Source organism: Peromyscus leucopus, chromosome 23 (genome assembly GCF_004664715.2).
Source record: "Peromyscus leucopus breed LL Stock chromosome 23, UCI_PerLeu_2.1, whole genome shotgun sequence".
In the NCBI taxonomy this organism is placed as follows: domain Eukaryota; kingdom Metazoa; phylum Chordata; class Mammalia; order Rodentia; family Cricetidae; genus Peromyscus; species Peromyscus leucopus.
The window spans coordinates 31,568,949-31,591,342 of NC_051082.1; the positions used below are offsets into that span (position 1 = coordinate 31,568,949).

At 44.4% G+C, this 22,394-nt stretch overlaps 1 protein-coding gene across 1 annotated transcript in view; it reads left to right on the forward strand.

Moving 5' to 3' along the window:
• Pan3 (poly(A) specific ribonuclease subunit PAN3) overlaps positions 1 to 22,394 on the forward strand; it is a 126,674-nt gene that overhangs the window by 97,383 nt on the left and 6,897 nt on the right. Inside the window, 16 exon segments of the mRNA XM_028878019.1 lie at positions 2,967 to 3,128; positions 3,364 to 3,480; positions 3,560 to 3,661; positions 7,560 to 7,725; positions 8,834 to 8,924; positions 13,671 to 13,837; positions 16,075 to 16,191; positions 16,288 to 16,445; positions 17,654 to 17,736; positions 17,875 to 17,937; positions 19,008 to 19,117; positions 19,495 to 19,593; positions 20,433 to 20,572; positions 20,919 to 21,015; positions 21,614 to 21,635; positions 21,728 to 21,841. Of these exon segments, the coding sequence (XP_028733852.1) occupies positions 2,967 to 3,128; positions 3,364 to 3,480; positions 3,560 to 3,661; positions 7,560 to 7,725; positions 8,834 to 8,924; positions 13,671 to 13,837; positions 16,075 to 16,191; positions 16,288 to 16,445; positions 17,654 to 17,736; positions 17,875 to 17,937; positions 19,008 to 19,117; positions 19,495 to 19,593; positions 20,433 to 20,572; positions 20,919 to 21,015; positions 21,614 to 21,635; positions 21,728 to 21,841 (1,808 nt within the window).

Genomic DNA, 22,394 nt, shown 5'->3' on the forward strand with positions numbered 1-22,394 from the left:
GGGCTACACAGAGAAACCCTGTCTCACAAAACCAAAAATAAACAAACAAACAAATAAATAAATAAGGGGGGTGGTCCTATATTAAGCCACATTAAAAAGAATTAATAGTTTAACAATTTATATGCTTAAGAACATTTAAAGCTTCTACTGTATATAGCAGTAAGTTGTTTTAATAGGTAAAGATTCACTATACAGGGCACAAAGAGGCTTCTTGTCTTGTGAAGAAATACTGGGTTGTGAATTTAGCTCAGTGGAAAGCATTTGCCTGGTAAATGCAAGGCTCTTGGGCTCATTCCCCACCACTGGAGGCCCAAATCACAAAGCAAAACATTGAGAAGTTCTACTAAACTAACATTTAAAAATGACCCAAAGACACCTGCTGTTAAAGAGGAACTAAAACTTGGAAGGAGATTTACAGTCTGTACAATTGACAAATAATAGAAAAAAGACCTGATCAAACAGCTCACCAGGAAAATGGCCAAAGATGAATATGGGCATTTTTATGGACAATCCTTGTAGCCAATAAATGTGTCAAGAGAAGGAAATAAGGAACTGATCTGACAATATGCCAACTTAGGCTGTAGATCCATACATTCTCGGTATTGATGATAGTTTAAATTGTTGAACCTACAACTGCTTTGGAAAACTCAAGCTGAATATCTATATAGCATTCACCTAGCACTTCTGATTCTAGATCCAGACAAACTTTGGTCACTTCAAGAAAGCATGTGTGTAACAAGCCAGCAGCTAATAGTGAATAGGGTCAAATCAAAAACTTTTTCTCTAACGTTTGGAACAAGACAAGGATGCCACTTTTGCCCCTTCCATTCAGATCTGTACTCCAAGCCTTAGCCAGAGCAGTCAGGCAAAAGAGAGAAATACAGGCATCCAGTTAGACAGCAGATGGCAAGCTCTAAAAATCACAAGACTGTACCAGAAAACTTCTAGAACAATACTCAAATTCAGCAAAGTTGTGGAATACAAAAATCAACATTCAGAAATAGTTTTCTCAAAATAGCGCATAGATAACAAATAAGCATATACCAGTGAAGGAATAATAAATGTAGCCAAAGAGATACTATCATGGAATTGCTGGAAGAATTTGAAGGGGTCACAGTGGAAGGGTGTCCTACACTTGTCGACTGGAAGGACAGTGTTGTTAAATGTCCACACTAAGACACATTGAATAAATGAATATAACCAGAACAAAAAAATAGTCCGCACCATTTAAAGGTTTGAGGTTCCTGTGGTCTCTGTCAAGTAAAGACATGGGTAGAACCACCACTGCACAGGACAGACTATTCCTTCCTAGAGATTTCTTTCAATTCCCTGTGGTCTGCAGAGCTATGAGACACATTCCGTAGAGTAAGACACTGAGATACTGTTGATTCCTTAGGCAAAGCACATGTGTTTTTGCTGCCCATTTCATCCTTGGCTGTGGGACACGGAACCCAGAGCCTCATGCATGCTGCTTAAGACCTAGCTGAATCCCCAGTCCTGAATCTATAATCTGCTGCTTTGGACTCAAGTATAAAACGAGTGCTGACTGATTCAGCGTTATTTTCAAACCTGCGTTAAGTAGTGTGTTCTATAATAAAGAAGCATGAAGGATAGACATATGAATATAATTCTAATTTTAACTATACTACTTTTAATTTGAATGATTTATGTAATCTCCATAAAGAATCAAAAGATAGAAAAATTTTCCCCCAGCTATCTTGTCAGGACTTAATTTAAATAATTTATGTGAAATCTGTAAGTGAGTACTTCCTACATATTAGTGATAATACTGTATTAATGAAATTGAGTGTTTACTTTGGAGAAGCTTAGAGACGAGGAAAAATGCAGGTTTATATAAGACAATTATACACAGAATAGCTATTTCAAATGCAGAGTTGGTCGTAGCACTGACTCTTAGGCTCTAAAGAGAGTCACGAGGACAGAAAGAACTAGCCATTTGTTATTTGAAAGTTAAGACTTGAGAGTGGGCTAAGCTAGGTGGAAAGGAGAGTGACTCTGAGGGACTAAACAGAAATAAAGCTGCACAAGTGCACGGTGCGTAGGGCTGGGCAGACCCCACCACAGAGGTGCAGGCTAGGACTGCAGCTCATAGAGCTGTGTTCCTGCGGGATCGCAACGAAGCGTCGGCGCAGCATAGGGCACCTGAATCCATCCAGTTCAGTAGTGGTGCATCCCAAGTGCAGCAGACTGAAGGAAGGACGTGATCATGATGGTTCTGTCCTGGGGCCATTCAGTTAGGTGTAGCCATGCACACAGATTCAAAATGTACAGCTTCCAAAGCCAGATAGTGCATGCTCTGGAAATCCTGTCTATTGAATAGAGTTTGTCTTCACCTTGTATAGTAGCTTGGTGTTAAAACCGCGGTAGCCATCCAAAGGTTGTTGCAAATACCTGTTGTAGCTGGTTTCCCTCCTGCGCCTTCCTCTTAACTACCGGGGCAAGCATAGTTTCCTCCAGTTGTGCTTACTTGAGCCAGAGGTTGGTTTGTAAGAGTTCGGTGCCATCTGTCATGTCGATAGGTACACCCATAGATGTGCTTGCAGACTTGTATGTGGATGAACACACTTCCTGATTTAATGAAACTTACTTCAAATTTCTTTATGCTTTAAAGATAAAAAATTCTGTATTGGTTTTTTATAAATATTAGAATAAAAATGTTTAATCAAGTAATGACTCAGTTCTGGTAATTATTTCTGAGAGCAAAAATCCCATATTTTGCTGCCAAGAGACTGGAACTGACTTTGAGTGTGTGAACTTGAGTTTTGCTTTGGCTTCTTGGTAGCCTGGTTTATTGGTACAGGAGCCGTAGTTTGTTTTGTAGACGTATTATAAATCCAGTAAAATCCTCCTCATGACACAGATCTGTTAGGTAGGATCTGTCGGTGAATGGTGATAGATTTGATTTCTTTTTTTCATTGAAAATTGTCTTCCTGTGACTTACTCAGCAGTCCCCACTGAAGTTGACAGCTACCATAGCCTCTTCCCTCTGGAGCCACTGCCTCCCCCCAACCGGATACAGAAATCAAGTAATTTTGGGTATATCACATCTTGCTACAAAGCTGTGAACAGCAAAGATGATCTGCCATATTGCCTTCGGAGGATACACGGTAAGGAAGATGGGTTTCTTTTGTCAGTGTATTGCTTGAGCTAAGATGATCCATATGCTCCTATAAACAGGGCTTTATCATACACATTTGAAGGACAAGGTTTCTTTTTTCTTTTCTTCCTCTTTTTTTTTTTTTTTTTGAGCTTGATAACTTACAACATAGACCATTTTTAGAAATTCATATTTCTCGTGAGCTGTCATTTGCAGTTGATTATAATAAAAATTTTCTTCTTTAGGTTTTCGTCTGGTTAACACAAAGTGCATGGTGTTGGTTGATATGTGGAAGAAAATTCAACACTCAAATATTGTAACTCTGCGAGAAGTGTTTACCACTAAAGCATTTGCCGAGCCCTGTGAGTAACTGGTCCTGTGGTGGTGAGTTCGCTGTCTGGAGCCAGACTTCTGTGACGTATGTTTCTGTTTGCTTATAAGCGCTTGTGTTCGCGTATGATTTCCATGCTGGAGGAGAAACTATGATGAGCAGACACTTTAATGACCCGAATGCCGATGCCTACTTCACAAAGAGAAAGTGGGGTAAGAGAGGTGCCCGAAGACTATGTTTTGATGCATGCTTTGGTTTGGGGAGCAATAGTTTCATATTAAAACATATACAAATTTATTCTCGTCATTTTGAGGGCCCTAGTGTACATTTTTAAGGCATCTCAAAGAATTGGGGTTGGTTTGCAGCAAGTTAGGAGTATGTGTATTGACTCAGACTTGATGCCAGTATCTTTGGTTGACTCTGGGGAGTTTCCCGCTTTTGTACCCTGTAAACATAATTTGATAGTCTTACTGTCCAGTGTGCCTGTATGGTCATTTATGAAATTACTCCCTAAACATGCTTTTGTTTATTACGTGTCAAGTCAGGTTTCTTAAAGTAACTTTACTTAAAAATGGAGTATTTTTTTCTGCTCTTTCTAGTATCTAAAGTCATTTTATAATTGAACTGTTTCAAAAAACCTAAAAATTTATGATTAGTCTAAAATGTGCTTATTTAGAAGGAAAATGATACCAGAGAAAATGTAGATCCATTTTGAGATGTCAAAATTTATGTGTTTGTGGACAGTCTGGTTGTATGGTGTGAACCAAGAATGAAGCATCACATTGGTAGCTGTGGTTTAATCTTAAGATTTTCTTGAACACAAAACATAATACTTGGGTTTGTCATAACCTAGCTTTCTGCATTCTGGCAGTTGAAAGAAGAAAGCTGTGGTTACGTAGTTGTTGGACATTGCAAACCTGGTCACACGGTGTGGTCATTTCTCCTTTGATTGTGCTGTCTGTACACGGGCACAGTTTTGTGGAGGATGTGGGCCAACCCTCCCTAAAGATGAATCTAGTTACGGCTCGAATTACTGTAGCACCACCTGTGAAGTGGCTGTTGGCTTTGATGCATGGCTGTCTTCACCTGAGCACGCTGCCATTTGGCCTGCACCCTTGGTGTTGTGAGGGCTCTTCTATATTGCAGATTGGTGGTCAGTGGTACTGTGTACTGGATACTCCTCTGACTCAGCTCTGATCAGCCAGAAAGAGCCACAGACACTGCCAGTGTTCCCTGTTGAGAACTACTCAGAGCATTTTACCAATTCAAAAAAAAAAAATCTGTATTTTGTTCTTTTAGTACTTTTTCTTTTGTTTTGTTTTGTTTTTGTTTTTTTGAGACAGGGTTTCTCTGCTTTGCGCCTTTCCTGGGACTCACTTGGTAGCCCAGGCTGGCCTCGAACTCACAGAGATCCGCCTGGCTCTGCCTCCCGAGTGCTGGGATTAAAGGCGTGAGCCACCACCGCCCAGCCTTGTTCTTGTATTGAAAACATGTATCTCAGTATTTACATTTTCTCAGAATCAGTCCTTCATTTTACACTTTTTTTTTTTTATTTTTCCTTCCGAGGCAGGGTTTCTCTGTATAGCCCAACTCGTTCTGTAGCTCAGGCTGTCCTCGAACTCACAGAGATCCACCTGGCTCTGCCTCCCGAGTGCTGGGATTAAAGGCGTGCGCCACCACTGCCGCCGCCACCACCTCAACCCCACCCCCACCCCCGCCCATTTTACACTCTTATAACCTCACATAATACACTATACACACATGAATGTCTATTGTTTTCTCTTACTCTGTAATTATTGGTTTAGCACCAACTTCTTTAAAAAGGCACATTTGTTAGAAGTGCATTATTTAGAAGATGGAGATGATATGAGATAGAGAAATTGTATTTATATCGAATTATGTAGAAATTACAATCAAGTGCAGTGAATGGTACAGTTAGAATCAAATCTGATGGGAAGTAAGTCCTCTGTGCTTGCTGTAAGTCTTCACTCCTTTAATTAGCAATTAGGAAACTGAGACAGGAGCATTGCCACAAGTTGGAGTCATAACATACAATAGGGCCCATGTAGGAGGTTTATTGAGGGGAGGGGAGAGAAGAGATAGAAAAGGGGGCAGGGACCAGTCCCTGGGGATGAGGAGGAAGGGAGAGACAGGAGCTGCCCAGGGGGTGCCTTTAGTGGCTGAGCTGAGGTATAGCCTGTCAGGACCCTAAGGGCAAGCCAGTATAGAGGCTGGTTTCGGCACCAATGTTACTTATTGGTCGGCGTTGTTTACCGGGTGTGAGAAAACACGAGGTGCAGTGGAGCCCGCTGTGAGAGTTTTACTAAGGAAGAGAAGGAGTGGAGGTGGGTAGGCCTGCGGAAAAGAAGTGGGGGAGGGGCGCGTGCTACTCTGGCAAGAGGGAGAGAGCGGGAGCGGGTAGAGCCTGCTTTTATAGGTCACCTTGAGCATGCATATATGGGCTTACGTAGCTACGTCACACATGCGCATAGATTACCTGGTCACACTGCGCATGAAGGCCCTGGAGTGACTAATTGTTTTGCCTGACTGCTGATGGCACATGTCCGGTCATGTGACTCCAGAAGTAGCTAGGAATAATAACTACAGAGTAAGATTCTGGTCTCCAAAGCAGAACAGAATAGATGGATGTAATGTCTCACTCCTTCAGTCTCAGCACTTAGAAGGCAGATGCAGGCAGATCTTGAGTTCAAGGCCAACCTGGCCTACATAGTAAGTTCCAGGACAGCCAGGGCTACATACAAACAACAATAAAACAGAATAACCAGTACTACTTTTCCTTATGACGATATCAATTGTATAGTAGTTTTTTCCATGGGGCTGGAGAGATGGCTCAGCAGTTAAGAGCACTGACTACTTTTCCAGAGGTCCTGAGTTAATTCCCAGCAACCACGTGGTGGATCACAACCATCTACAGTAGGATCTGATGGCCTCTTCTGGCCTGCAGGTATACATGCAGAGCACTCATAAAGAAAATAGAAATAAATAAAATTTCAAAAACTTCTTGGTGCAGTGGGCTAAGCTACGGGTTTTGTCCTCTTGAGCTGCGCTCCACCCTCAGTACACTGTTGCCGGGCTCTCCCGGGTCCTCTGACAGCGTCGGCTTCTGCCAAGAGCTGTTTGGAGACTTCTAAGACTTCTCTGTAGAATGTAATGTCTTCATTCTATCCAAATTGAAATGAAATGGTTTGTTTTATATGTGCTTATTAAAAATGTTGTCCCAAGACGTAACTACTTTTTTTAGTCAGGTTTTTTTTTTTGTTGTTTTGTTTTGTTTTTCGAGACAGGGTTTCTCTGCGTAGCTTTGCGCCTTTCCTGGAGCTCACTTGGTAGCCCAGGCTGGCCTCGAACTCAGAGATCCACCTGGCTCTGCCTCCCGAGTGCTGGGATTAAAGGCATGTGCCACCACTGCCCGGCTTTTTTTTTTTTTTCCCCACAGGATTTTTGAAATAAGGTCTTGTTTTGTAGCCCTGACTGTCAGGCCCTGAGTTCTTACGTAGACCAGCCTAGCCTCAGACTTGCAGCATTCCTTCTGATTGCTTCCTAAGGGCCGGATTATATGAGGACACCTGGCTTGTACTTTCTATTTATTATATTTATTCATAATTAACCATTTGACTTTCACATTTCTAGCCCCATTCACAGAAAATTGGTCTACAACCATATGGCTACAAGGTTATGGTCACTGAAGTAATAACAAGACACGAATGAAGTTCTTATGTCTCTGTTACTTAGTTAAATATTAACATTGACCTAGAAGGTGACGAAAAAGCAGTTTCAAAGCTGAGGGTGGGACTCAGTGTGTGTGAGTCCCTGGGTTCAATTCCCAGTAGCACAGAATAGACAGAAACACCTACAGAAGCTGTTAGACTAAAGAGAACTACTTTCAGAGTAGATTGTTTCATTATTAATACGGGTACTGCTTTTTAAGTTTTTGTTCTTGTTCAATATCTATTTGGTCAAAAGAAACAGTCGTGAGACCTCTGCTGCTTTAACAACATAAAACCTGTAATCTCGGTTTTAGAAACATTCGGGCTTCTCTGTTAAGTCCTTCCTGTTGTGAACATGCATGAAAATCCATTTGCTTTCTAGGCCAGCATGATGGACCACTGCCCAGGCAGCATGCTGGACTGTTGCCCGAGTCTCTCATTTGGGCGTATGTTGTCCAGCTGAGTTCTGCTCTGCGCACTATCCATACAGCAGGTTTGGCGTGCCGAGTAATGGATCCAACAAAGATTCTGATAACTGGCAAAACAAGGTAGTAATTTTTGAAATTTTTGAATCTGGGTTTCTGTTTTTTTGTTTTAATTTATTTTGAGTGTGCAACTGTTTTGCTTGTATACATGTATGCATACTACATGTGCTTGGTGCCCATGAAGGCCAAAGAAGGTATTGGGTTCCCTGGAGTTACAGACGGTTGTGAAACCCCCCAGAACTGTTGGCAAGGTATCTGGGAATAAAGACAAAGTGTTAATCCCACTTTTTCCTATAGAACATTATTCTCTATCTGACCATAAGTCAGTTTCAGATCGGCAGGGCTGTTCATCTGGAAAGTCTGCAGTTTGCCCCCTGCCCCCCACCCCCCCTTTGGTTTTTCAAGACAGGCTTTCTCTGTGTAACAGCTCTGGCTGTCTTGGAACTCACTCTCAAGTTGCTAGATGATTGTTGTTAGTCAGTTCCTAACCCTGAGAATAATACAGTGAGGAAACAAATACCTGACCCCACCTGACTTCAGTTGCTGTAGTTTTTGAGAGTTGCCTTGTGCGGTGCAGCACACGGAACTGAATAGTGTAGCTGGATCCTGGTATTCGTACCTATAGCTTCGTCACTTGGGAGGCTAGCAGCCTGGGCTATAGCAGAGACCTCGTGCATGCACACCCAGTAAAAACTAACAGCAGTAAAGACCAGCGGGGTCCTGGTCCATGTTCTCGCTGTTACTTGCCTGTAGGTGGCTTGAGGACGTTCTTGGCTTTTCTGAGCTTCAGCAGTGGCATTAGACTGTGCCGTGACACTTTCCCCTTAGTTTAAAAATTCGTGAAGAGGTTTGAGTTAATGTCCGTAAGATGCTTGGAACAGTGCCAGCTGCATCTTTAGCAAGTGTTGGCAAGTGAGTAGTTTCCTTCATGAGTAACGCAAACAGCTCTATGCTCAGGGTTATCACCCTGACTTTGTCAGCGACTGACTTTTACAAGTTAGTCAGACCATTTAATGTCTCTGAAATGGTTGGTTTTGTGGGTGGGGAGGAGGTAGGTGGAAGTTAGAGTCATTTACATTTTAGGTCCTTTCGTAATATTAGGCAATGTTAAATATTCATTAGTATACACTAAGAAAAGTATAATTTTTTTTTTAATTTTTGGTCCTTACAGATTGCGAGTAAATTGTGTAGGAGTTTTTGACGTTTTAACATTTGATAACAGTCAAAACAATAATCCTTTGGCATTAATGGCTCAATACCAGGTGAGTAGAATTTGTATGGGTGTTTAATGCTTATTTTGTTTGTGTTTTTTTTAAAGCTAAACTTGGTTTTAAAGTATTGAAGGTTTTTTGTTTTGTTTTGTTTTTGTTTTTCGAGACAGGGTTTCTCTGTATAGCTTTGCGCCTTTTTCCTGGAACTCACTTGGTAGCCCAGGCTGGCCTCGAACTCAGAGATCTGCCTGCCTATGCCTCCCAGTGCTAGGATTAAAGATGTGCGCCACCACTGCCCGGCTAAAGTCTTGAGGGTGTTAAGTCTGACTCTTAGGTCTCTGGAGTGGTGTCTTAACCTCTGTGATGTAAGTAGTGCAGCCTTGCTGTTGAAACAGACAGGATGAGTGACCGTTAATACGAGCAGACTCTAGCTGTTTAACACTGGAATATATTTGTCTCAGTCAGATGAGTGGATTATATTAGATGTTACAGCTTATTTCACCTTTCCAGACCTACTAGTTTGACTTTTGAGTGCTTGTCCCACTATATTATTTTGAAAGGAGTGGTGTTAGGGCGCCCTGCTCTGTGTTTTTCCTCTGTTGCGGTAAAGTCTGTCGCTTCCTGTATATTACCAGAATTTCATTATTCTCTAATTCATTCTGTTACTACTGAGTCAGGCTCCACAGTGTTCAGGCTCCACAGTGTTCTAAGCTACTTAGCTGTTTATTTCCTTATTAATATGCTACTGTGTAGAAATACAGGAACCCAACCCTGTGTCTGGGAGTGTAGTTCAGGGTTAGAGTGGTTCTTAGCATACTCCAGCATTCGATCTCCAGTACTGCCAAAAACAGCGAAGACTGTCCCTGGGAGGAAGGAGTAGGTGCTCCATTTTGATTACTGTGTGGAAGTAACCTGTGGATTTAAAGTAAAGAATTCATTTTTGTCGGTTTGTCTCCCCTTAGTTCACACTGGGATATGTAACTGTCACTAAAGCTGATTTTAGTTCTTTGTATAAGAAGTCACATTCATTCTTGTTGAGATGCTTGTTAACCTGAGGTTTGGTGCAAGGCAGAATGGTTTCATCACATGAAGAGATACTTCCCATTGTTCACCTCTTTTCAACTTTTGTTTGTTTCTAAAGAAAGTTGTATGTAGTTTACTTTAGTGTAAGAAAATATTTCAGAACAAAAAGGAAAGGAAATGATAGGGTAAGAAAATGAATCCCGTATAGTGTTCACTCTTGAGCCTCATGGAGCAGTCTGTGGCTGTTGAACCACGGCCATGCTGTCTGAGATCTAGTGGATCCTTTGCACACATACTGTATGTGTATACCTTTCCTGTCTTAATTCCCCTCGGCCGTGCCTGCTTTACCAGGCTGCCTTGATGTTGGTAGTGGCATCTGGTAGGCACTGTGGGGATAAATCCTGATTTCGCATATACGCACACATCCTGAAGCCACTTTATTCTATCTAAATGCAATTTATCCCTTCACTTTTTGTGGAATGTTATTTTTTAGTGACTTTTCTTCTGCTTTATACTTACTAATTAATTGGCCTAAATTTCTTTTCATCCAAAAGTGACTGATGAGCTAGATTGGGGTGGTCCATGCCTCCAGTCCTAGCACTAAGGAGGAGGTTGGAGGAAAGACAGTGAGTTTGAGGTGAGCGTAAGCTATCTTACAAGGTAGCCAAAATGTGAAGAGTATTACTGAATACTAGTGGTCTGCATGTGTCTTAAGAAAGTTACACCACTACACTTTTGGATAATATTTAGAGCCAGTATACCAGGAATCTAGAAACTTCTTGTCCACATTAAAAAAATGAAACTCCTGCCTTAGAGTTATCACTGTTGTGTTTTGAATAGAACTGGTTTTTGGAAATTAGTATTTGACTAAGGAGCCATGCACAAAGCCCCGGGTTTAGCCTCCAGCACTAAAAAAATCACTTAGGAATACAAAGTAAGACTAGTTTGAATCTTCTTTTCTGACTCACTCTTTTTTTTTTTTTTTGCAAATGGATACTATTTCACTTAATTTTTTGTGGAATACCTTATAAAATGAAGCTCTTTTAAAAGGTGGGGGGGGCGGCACCCGGTGGTGGCGGTGGTGGAGCACGCCTTTAATCCCAGCACTCGGGAGGCAGAGGCAGGCGGATCTCTGTGAGTTCGAGGCCAGCCTGGTCTCCAAAGTGAGTTCCAGGAAAGGCACAAAGCTACACAGAGAAACCCTGTCTCGAAACCCACCCCCCCCCCCAAAAAAAAAAGGTGGCGGGGGTGGATATCTTGAATTACAAATGACCAACTGTTTTACCATCCTGGGCAACCATTTTGTAAGTCAGAAACTGCTTTCATTTATAAACTCTGTCAACTTTCAACCAATTGTCGCTTTCTTTATTATTCAGTAAAATGGATATATCGGGTTTCTTTCCATTTTTTTTAGTTGTATATATGTAGATTTTTATATAGATTATTATAGTGAGGCATAGGGGAGATTTAAAGATGGTCCCAAAGGGGGAGTGTATTGACAGGAGAGGGGAGTACATTGTTTCTTGTAGTCTTTTTCCTTACAGTCTGTTTCAGATGCGTGACTAGAGACTGACTTTAAGTAAAGTGGACATAAGTAGAGCCATAGGTAGAATCAGAAAAAGAAACCAAGAATCAGGGAAAAAACTAAAAAATGAATCTGGGGAAAACTCCTGAATTCAACAAATCAACCTGATGGAGGGAGGAAGTTCACTGGTGATTGCCTTAAAATCCTTGGCTTCCCAGACATACTCATTTCACATCTCTTCAAGGCCACTAGGAACATTATCACTAGGAACTTTGAGAGATGCCAACCCCTCAACCATATCCCTAATGGATGACTCCAACACTCAGGCGAGGAGGAGGCCACAAGGCATCATTTTTGTTTGGTTTGTGTTTAAGTTCCTTGGGTGCTTTTAGTATATGGCCAGATTCGAAAACTCCTATAATAAACTCATGCATGCAATAATTGAGATGATACCTCAGATTTTAAGCATTTATAAAAACCCTCAATAAAAACGACTTCAAATATATTCCATGCTTAGAGCAACCACGTTCTTCTAGGCACGTTACTGTTGCCTTTGCAGAGGGCCCTTCTGTTTCATGGAGTTGGAAGTAGCTGGAATCCTTGTAGAGCAGTGGTTCACAACCTGTGTGTCGTGACTCTCTGGAGTCAGACGACTCTTTCCCAGTGGTTGCATATCAGACACCCTGTGTATAGGTATTTATACGACAGTTCGTTGTTGTTGTTGTTGTTTGAGACAGGGTTTCTCTGTCGAGTTTTGGTGCCTGTTCTGGATCTCGCTCTGTAGACCAGGCAGGCCTCGAACTCACAGAGATCCGCCTGGCTCTGCCTCCCAAGTGCTGGGATTAAAGGCATGCACCACCCCCCCCACCCCACCCCCCGGCTACACTACAGTTCTTAACAGTAGCAAAATTAAAGTTATGAAGTAGCGATGAAAATAATTTTATGTCAGGCAGTGGTGTTAACACATCTTTAATCCAAGCACTTGTAAGGCAGAGGCAGGTGGATTTCTGTGAGTCCAAGGCCAGCCTGGTCTACAAAGAGAGTTCCAGAATATCCAGGGCTGTTACACAGAGAAACTCTGCCTCAAAAAAAAAAAAAAAAAAAAACAAGAAAAAGAAAAGAATTTTATGGGAGTCATCTCAACATGAAGAACTATATTAAGGTGTGTCACAGCATCGGGAATGTTGAGAATCACTGTTTCAGAAGGAAAGCTTCAGGGTAGCTCATTTTAAAAACAAGAAATGGGGGAAAAGTTAGAGAATTCATTATTTATAATAAGGAATGTTGTTAGTGATCAAAAATTGTTAGTGATTTGGGAAACAAAGACGCAAGCTGCTATTTCGGTCTGTGCCACTTTGATCTATGATGCGTGTGTTCTGAAGTCAGGTGAATGCTTGCTTGTAGTGAGTGGGATGTCTTGTCTTCACATTCACATGGCCATCTTGGATTCATGCAATGAGAAATGTATCTGTTTAGTCACAGGGATCTTAGCAGAGCCAGCATGTAGTGGCCTTCAGTTCCGTGTAACAGGGAAGAAGCCTGTCAGCTGTGTTTACATTTTCGAAATAAAACTACAAACCCTGGGGCAAGTGAGGTGGTGGCTCAGCAGCTAAAGACATTCGCCATGTCAGCCATACGACCCGAGTTGGACCCTTGAAGCCGGTGTAAAGGGAGGAGGGAGCTGACCTCGGAGTTCCTGGCACCTGCCACACATCGCTGCCACCCTTCCCCGATGGTCACAGAAGCTTTTTAAAGCAGCAGCCCCATATTTGGAATATGAATTGCTTATAGTAAATGTTTGTCAAAAAGTGTAGTAGTCCTAGCCAGGCACACTAGCCTTTAATCTCAGCACTTGGAGGCAGTGCCAGGCGGATCTCTGTGAGTTCGAGGCCAACCTGGTCTACAGAGTGAGATCCAGGACAGGTACCAAAACTCCACAGAGAAACCCTGTCTCAGAAAATAAAAAAATTAAAAACAACAACAAGTGTAGTCCTAGAAATACATTCATTTAGTGTGACTTGGATGCTCTAAACATTTTGGACCTATTCATTCAATGAAACCAAAAGAGAGGCTCAGAAATCCTTTTCAGTCAGGTCATAGTGATTCTAACAAGTAACCATGCTGAGAACCTGTCCTGAGTCCTCTCTCCTGTGTGCTTATAATGTGCTTTTCCTATTGGTGATGTGTTCAGTGTGTTGAAATTGCACCTGTGAAGTAGAAATTAAGTTGTGTTTATTCTCTCCTGTCAGCAAGCAGATCTGATATCATTAGGAAAAGTCGTGTTGGCTTTGGCTTGCAACTCTTTGGCAGGAATTCAGCGAGAGAATTTACAGAAAGCCATGGAACTGGTGACAATCAACTACTCCTCTGACCTGAAGAACCTCATCTTGTAAGTATTAACATTACATGAAGCAGAGTAGTCCTCTATGATTAAGATAGAGCTTTCCATAGGAGCCTCCCACTGTTTATAAAGTCAGGCAGACACAGCAGCTGCTGATGGCCTAATCTTTGTATGTTTCTTACAATTCATAAACCAGTTTGTTTCAATTAGCCACTTGGTCAGTAGCTGCTCGCTCTCGGGTGACACCAGTCGTATTTCAAGAGCTCCACAGCCACAGATGTTGCTCCCAGCAGCTCAGTCATGGACAGCACAGACAGAACATTTCTGCCGTCTCTTGAGTTCCCTTGGCCAGTGTTGCTCTGCATAGTGAGAGACTGTAAGGCAGCCTCCTTCACAGTCTAGTTATGTATGTGAGTCTCTGGTCTAGGCATGCAATTCAGAGAATGGAAGATTCCAGGAAATCTTTGAGTGTGCGTTTGGAGTGAATTTGACTTCAGAGACCCACTGTGGACTACTATCACCCCTGAAGGATCGCTTGCTATCTCAGACACGTCTAGTGAGGCTGTCAGGGGAGGACAACCAACTTGTATTACAGCTGTGAGTTTAGTCAGGGGAAAAGATGCTGATTTTCCCTGTTACGTTCTAGAAGCCATTAGAATTCATTGATCATAAGCACTGGTTTCTTCAGCTTCCAGCGATCCCTTGTGCCCTTTCTGTGTAGTCCTGGATGGGCCAGTTTCTTTTTGGACGAGCCCTGGGGTATGGAACTGGGGGATGGAGGATGGGGCTGCCCACCTGTTCCTCGTTAAACTGGCTTCCCTGTCTTGCTTGAGAGACACCAGAAGCCAGTGTTTGCCTGGGACCTAGAAATAATCAATTAATACGAAATAGCTTTTGGGGGAAAAATGTTTTGTGTATGATTCTAGCCTTAGTTTACAACATCCAGATTGTATTGGATAGTTGCAGACTATAAACTCTAAAAGTTCCCTTTTGAAAAAGTAGGAGCTGAGGATAGTAATTAAATTCACTTTATGTTAATAATTAGTGAAAGTAGATAATGATATATGAGGCTTTAAATACTTGAAAAATTGCCCAGAAAAAAGTAAGTAAATGAAAAGGCATTCTTCACTAGTGACAATAAACTAACATCTATCGAGCTACATAAGTCACTTATGAAGTGCTTGAAATGAATTGCACTTAATTCTCTAACATCTGTAAATGGAGTGTCATTATTAGCCCCATTTTAGAGACAAAACTGAGGCACAATCAGGTAGAGTACCTCGTCAAGTTGTCACATAGCTGTTAACGGGTTTCAGTATGGTTAGGTAAATGTAAACATCAGTGGTTCCTGTGGATAACTAAGATAATTTGTGTGGTTATAATCATTCATCTACTCATCAAAGGAATGTTTGTGTATGCCAAAACCCGAGGATACTTATTAAGAAGATTAGCATAATTTCCATCCATCTTTTATCGGCTTATAAGACATTGAAGGGCTGGAGAGACGGCTCACCAATTAAGAGTGTGTACCGCCCTTGCACGGCACCTGAGTCAAAACTGCTGTAAAGCACAGCAGCTCCAGGGGATAAAATCCCTCTTGTGGCCTCCGTGGGCATCTGCACTTGGTGTCATACCCCACCACCACACATCCGCACAAGGTTAAAAAAGATGTTCAAGATAAAAGCAAGGAAGCTGTTTGCAGGCAGTGATAACTGAGGACAGTTTCCTGAAGCATACTTTCGAGGAGGTGGGAGAAGAGAAGGACTTACCTTTCGAGGAAGTGGTGGCCACGTGATTGAGCGTCAGTGGATTCTGCAGGTCGCCAGTTCCTCTGAACCAGAGCAAGAACTCTCCTCCCTCCGGTGCGTGATAGAACAGGGAGGCTGGACCCGGTCGCGCTCCCTGCTCTCTTATTTCTGCTCAGAGATGACGCCAGAAGACGACCGCTGCGCAGCCACTGAACTCATCGGAGCAGAGGAACCCGCCGGTCTTCTTCCTTCTCCTCCTCCTGGCTTACAGCCTCCATCTTTCGCCACCACCGTTGAAGATTATTTCTCCAAGACTCAAAAACATCTACCTCTTTGGCTTAGGCCTTGTGGTGCCGGCCCTGGTACTCGTTAGTCCCAACCAGCAATACTGACGCAACGAATGATCACTTGCACCCCCAAGTACTTTAATAGCTCTCTCTCTTCGATCAACATAGCACAGACCCCCTCTCGTGGTCCAAAACTAATAGTGGCCATGGTTCTACTCCTAGAACCAGAGGCGCGAACGCTTCCGATCCTCCACCCTCTCCCCCCCCCCCCCCCCAGTGCTTCACTACTCGACGACTTGGTTTTCACCCGCGTCTACTTGCGTCGAGCACGTTGCAAAACACAGGGGGCACCCTCCCGACCGCCCGCCTTGCAGTCCACTTGGGCACACGTCGCGTATAGCTCGATGTGCTTGGTCCCTCGTCCTCCCTGGTCCCACCCGTCCCGAGCCCCATTTCCTTGTCCCCTCACATCAGGGTGCCTCTCACCCAGATCGCGACTGCCTCCGGCGACCACACATATATATGCTCGCGCACTGAGTGCGAGGATGCGTAACAGTGAGGACAAGAGCTTCTTCCGCTGCTGCCCCGAGCGCCTCGTGTTGCTCCCTTCTATCTCGACACCACGTGGCGCTAACACGCGCTGCACCGGTCGCACCCAAGTTCACTGAGCACAGCCTCGAGAATCTCCATGGTGCAATCGTGCTCTTCCGAGTACGGGTATTTGGCGCAACCTTCTTCTTCCTTGTCTTTACCTTTCTCTCTTCCACTGGACTGACCCACCTATCAGTTGATGCGGAGTGGTGAAATGAAATCATGGCTATCTAGACGTGCCGGTCTTTCTCACTCTCACTGCGACGCTGCTCCCAGTTATGAGAATAGTGAATTGTCTATCGAGGAACGCACCTTGCTATATGTGTCCAAGTGGTTGTATTCTTGTGTAAATGCGCCCATACAGCATCTTACTGTCGGCTGCTTCGCGCTGGTGGCGGCGTCCTGCCAGTCGCTTTCCACATGTGCCACCACTCGGGTGTCTAGATGCTAGCTCTAATCATCCTAGTCGTTCCATACCGACTTCGGTTGTACCCCGTCAATGGGTCTACACCCATCCGTTGGTTTTGTCTTACTGTGAGTACTTTAAATCTCTTTCTTAGAAATTGTATCAATGTGCATATCCTCTCTTGAGTGTGACTATCGCAACACAATCCAGGTAATGTCTCTCTAACACGAGCTCTTATACACTTCTCCAGAACGTGGGAGGGTGTCGGGATTCGGCGGTATTGCTATGAGACATAGATCTGGTCCCACCACGCTCCCTATCTTTTGGTCTTAAAACATCTTGGATGTTTTTTCTATTCGCCCCCCTGGACGATTACTATCCCTGTGCTTTTTAAAATGTCTTTCATAGGTAGTTCAAGATGTGAAGACTGTTTCAGTTCACTTTCATAGGCACCTAAAATGTGGGAACCAATCGAACCCCGCGAGAGGCAGCAGTAAGGCGTTCCATGTACTTCCGACAGCATCGTCTTTAAAACCACTTTAGTGGAGCACTAACTTGTATACCATACGCGACGAGATAGACTACAGGGACCGGAAGTCTATCGCCTTCTACATCGTTTTTTGTCCTGGAAAAGGGGCAAGCCTCAAGTTACCAAGACCCAGTGCCTCGCTTCAGAAAAGAATCCAACAACCCTCGGAACACCAGCCTCCAAGCCGGGAATGGTTCAGAGTTCTCTCGCGGTCCGCAACTCCTGTAACTTGCCTCACATTCACTTGCCACTCTCGAAGTCGTACGAGGGCTACACGGCTAATATCGCATGGTGCTGCATCTTAGCCACAGTGCCCTGTTCTCCTGTTAGGAAGACTCTCGCGCTTCGCGTCGCGCAGACTTATGCCTCTTCGGATCAACTGGTTGGCGCACGAGCATTTTAGAGTACACTCGGTGAGCGTGCGCTGTTTCTTGCCTGCTGCACATGCGCTTTTTATACGATGTCATCGCCTTTGATATATAAGTATTGTTGTATATGCATCTATTCTCATCTGCTGTTTCTCAGCATCCACACTCTCTTGCTGTTTTAAGCTGAGGGACAGTTTATCGAGCACATGTGAGTTGTGCTGGTCCTGCTTCGACGGCGTCACTTCGGTAAGCTTCCATCTGCTCGAAACAGGCTCCGCTGCACGAGTATGTGTTGCACGCTCTAAGACCTGCACGTAACGCTACACGAGCCGCGACTCCTTGCGACTTGTTGCTCTAACACGCCAGGGCAGCTGACCGAGCCGGTGCAACACTACTGCTGCTTCTCAACAAGCAACCGCTTTGTCGTATTTCTCTGACTCCTCTGGCTGCTCCCCATCGGTCAGTTCAAGCGGAGCGCCGCTAGCTCTACCATCCGTTTTCCATCCTTCCTCTTTACTACTTAAATGGATCTTTAGAACGGCTGTTTCATCTTTCATATCCATATCTGGCGCTGTTGTCACTTTAGCTCCTGCGAATTTTGTATCTCATAGCGGACCTTAAACACAGCATGCCAGATGGCATAGGTGTATTCCTGAGCGAGCAGAGTAAATGAGTATAGAGATTCCCACTGTGTATACTCAATGAGGTGTTACACACTGACCAGCTGGTCGACATCTTCCTGTCTTCCTGGTGTTTACGAGAACAACACACAAGGTTCATTTGTTACACAGTAATATGTTCCCAGTGTTTTTGCAAGCACGAGCGAGCCACTCTCTCTCACAGACGCCTCATGGAGCCTGTTCTTTCAAACAATGTAAGTAAGCATTTTCATCAGACTATCACGGACTTACTGATCTCTAAACTCACTATCTTTAGTTATTCCACAGAGACCATACTCTGAGACGTTGATATTGAGCTGCAAATAGTATGCATTCACGCCAGTCTAACTCGGATACACCGTGGTCGTAAACGCATCTCTTCCTCACACAATGTGATTTAGTTAGCTCGATACCTTACACTGGACAGGCGGGTACGATGGGCTTGATTCTCGCTCTATGACCTTTGCACTCGTTTTTGAGTTCATCCGTGGCTGTACTTTCAACTCCTTCTTCCCTTGGATGCACTCAGACACTCTCGTTAGCTGATCCGCAGACATCCTGGTCTTACGCACCGTCACCGTCTGCTCGATTCTCTCGCTGGTTCGTGGTACTTGCTTGTGACGAAGAAGTCAGGCTCATCCAATTCTGCGTCTCCAGCACGTTCTAACCTTCCCCCAAACTTACCACACCCATTCTTCTTCCGGGCCTCGCTTCCACAGTTGCCGAGTGTCGGACTTCTCTACCTTCGCGGGTTATTCCTCTTTCTGGTGCTCAGTTTCTGCCTTATTGTGTCCCGTTTTTCAGTCTTATCTGTCATAGTCGCAAGAACTGCCTTCTTCAATTGTTTCACTCTCGGGGTGAACTTATATTGTCGTGGAGGGAGCTAACATCGCAGTTAACTGTATTAACATGTCTGCAATGTCATTTCAGCTAAAACATGACACCAGTCAAGTATTCCTTACTGCTCATCCGTACCAGTCTTTGCTACTTCAGCTAAATATCTTTCAGACCAGAGATATCAAATAAGTAGAATTTTTAACTGCACTACTGCCAGGGCCAAGTCCCCTCATCGTGACGCCTGCTTCCATAACTCGTTCCTCCTATCACATCAAGCGTGGCTATATCTTGTTTCGTACTATGGTAGCCATCTTACAAGCTACGGTCCTCGCACAATCACCGACCTATCCCGCAAGTCATCGAGCATCATCTTCCGCTGGATGCTCTTCGCTCGGGGCGGGCCAGCGTGAGGGGAAAGTGCCTTTTTTCTACATGTCTCTAGGGCTTAAATGACATCTGCGTGACTACTCTTCGACCTTATGTTTCATTCTACTCTCTTGATTTTGATATCTCCAGTCATGAACAGCACAAGCTGTTCTCGCATACATATCCGATCGCAACATACGTCATACAATGAGGGTAATCCAGTGTAGATTTGTCTATGGCGCAATCACGCTAGTGAGTGATCGATTTTGTTGCGCTTCTCATGTGTTACACTCTTCAAGTTATGTGACAATTCGATATTTGACACTCAATAGAGTAGGAAGAAAGTTCCATAGACGATTGCTCCGACTACTTATACGCAATCCGAGCAATGAGAACCTTACCTGCTGTGGGTCAACATTTCCTCTACATATGCATGTTACTATGTAACCATTCTTCTCACAAAAGTCTCACACTTTTTATCGTGGGCTCGTGAATAACAATACTACATACAGCATCTAATCTTTAGTCCGTAACAACATCTTAGTCTTAGTGATACCACCGGGCGGAAGGGTCCCAGGGGGCATTCAGTTTGGGACTGATCGTGACAGGCAACCTTATAGTCTTTCTATTATCAAAACTTATAATTATACATATACTCGTAAGTTTATACCAGATGTGTCTTACGGCTACAATAACGCAATCACTGTGGTAACTCTAGGTGTCAATTATTCTCTCAACGCTATATTCTTAAGTCACCTATAAATTCTCATCTCCGTCACTGACTCTCCCACTCGACCTACTCACAAAATCGGCCTTTAGTCAATCATATACTTACAGCTCCTGCTCAGTTGTCCTCTGTTGCCACCACGTTGCTGACAGTGCTCATATCTACGACTGTTGCTGTCGCATCGTAGTAGGCGCTAACAGTCGGCATGTTCTCCTCGTCTCCAGGAGGAACCGCATGAGTAGCATCGGGCTGTGGCCGTCATCGTCTAACAGTTCGACCAGAACTCCTCGGAGTACTCAGCCACCGTGCAGAGTCAGCACAATCTTCCTAACTGTTTGCAGAGGCCCACCAGCCGTGGTCCTCACAAACAGCATACACAGCTGCCGACAGGACATGCCACGGACTTTACAGCCCGGAATCCCTGACCAATCCCTAACTGCCTTTCACAAAAACCCATATGAGGACTTTGGACAATTGAATGCATGAAGATGGGCGGAGCAAAGAGCAGAGGAATGGAAGCATGACACCAGGTTAGCGCGTCTAGATACATCGTAGCAGGAACCAGGGCTGTTGTTGCCAGAGATATAAGTGCCCTGCTAGAGCTCTGGTGCTCGTTCTTCCTGCACCGTTGTCCTCAGTGCTACGGCGTAGCTGCGCTCGCTCCTTCAACCCGACGAGCTGCTCCGCCCAGGCCTTGGATCCGATCCGATCGGATTGGGGCGACTCATGCTGTCGGTAGGTCTCGCGATTGGGTCAGGGTTTTGCTAGCGGTCTTGATAGTCGATTCCGTTTGATCTCGACAGATGTCTTGTGGCGTCTATACCACGCGCTCGTGCTTGATCTTCGAGTCAGCGTTTTACTATTGAGACTAACATACTAAACATGCGTGCAACGGTTTCGAGCATGTAGCTCCCAGCTTTTCTGCCCCTGGGACCTTAGCTCTTTAGGCAGGAGACCCTGATCGCCTTGGAGGATCTTACTGTACTCCTCATATAGTACTGTCGAGTCGACGTCTATACTTATCTGCTGTAGTATAGATCAGGATCTCTGGCCGTTGTCTTACCTTATGTTGGTAGACATATTGTCTCACGGAGAAGACCCTATACTTACATCTCTCGAACTATGCATTAAGTTGCCTTTTCACTATAGGCACATGTATCGGTCGTAATAGTTGTGGCGACCAATGAGTCGCATCCACGACTACTGTGTGTTTATGCTCACTTGACAGCCGTGGCGCTGAGTTGGAACGGAGACACAAGTGCTCTCAGTGGGCAACGGCTCCCCTAGTAGCGCGATAGTCAACACGACACGTCTAATACTTCTTCTCCCACAGTCGACTCCGCACTGCACTGACGGTAGCGAGCGATCAACCCTCGCACTTTCCACTGCTAACCTCTGTTCTCAATAGCATCTACCAAGAAATCGCCAGCGCCTAATCCGTCCTTAGGCGGCCTCCAGACGGCACCCCGCGCTTAGACGTCCCAGCTCTTGCGAACTCTCGGACGTTGCAACGTCCGGCGCAGATGACTTGCGCTCCACAGCACGCACACGCGCTGTCTTCGCGCGTGCTACCAACTTGTCATCGCGCTGAGCCCATCTCCTCTCCAGCGGCAGCGCTGCCATCCAGTGTGACGACGGAGCTTCGCCTCGATCCTGGCTGGTTCCCCTAACGTTCGTCCACGCACGCAACTCGCTGTAGACTTTGTATGGAACACCCACGTCAAGTCAGGACCATCGCTGCAGCATCCTCTCGGCCTCGAGGGTAGCCATGAGTGAGCTCCGACACAGGGAGAGAAGTACCTGAACCTGAGTCTAACTGCTATGTGTCTATCTTAGCCTTCAACCTATCCAGTGGACGGCCTGGGTGATTCACAGGACAGTGTGTGACAGATGTCAGTCACATATATAGATCATCCCTGCTTGTCTACACCATCCAATACTCTCATTATATATGATTCGTGATATCGAGATATATATTAGTCGGAAACTTAGCCATAGACTCGTCTCCGGACTTCCATGACCTGAGAGGCGAGTACTCGGATCGGCACGCGAGTATACGATCAAGTCTATGGTTATCCTTTACATGCTCTTGGTCACGAGACGAATAGTCATCA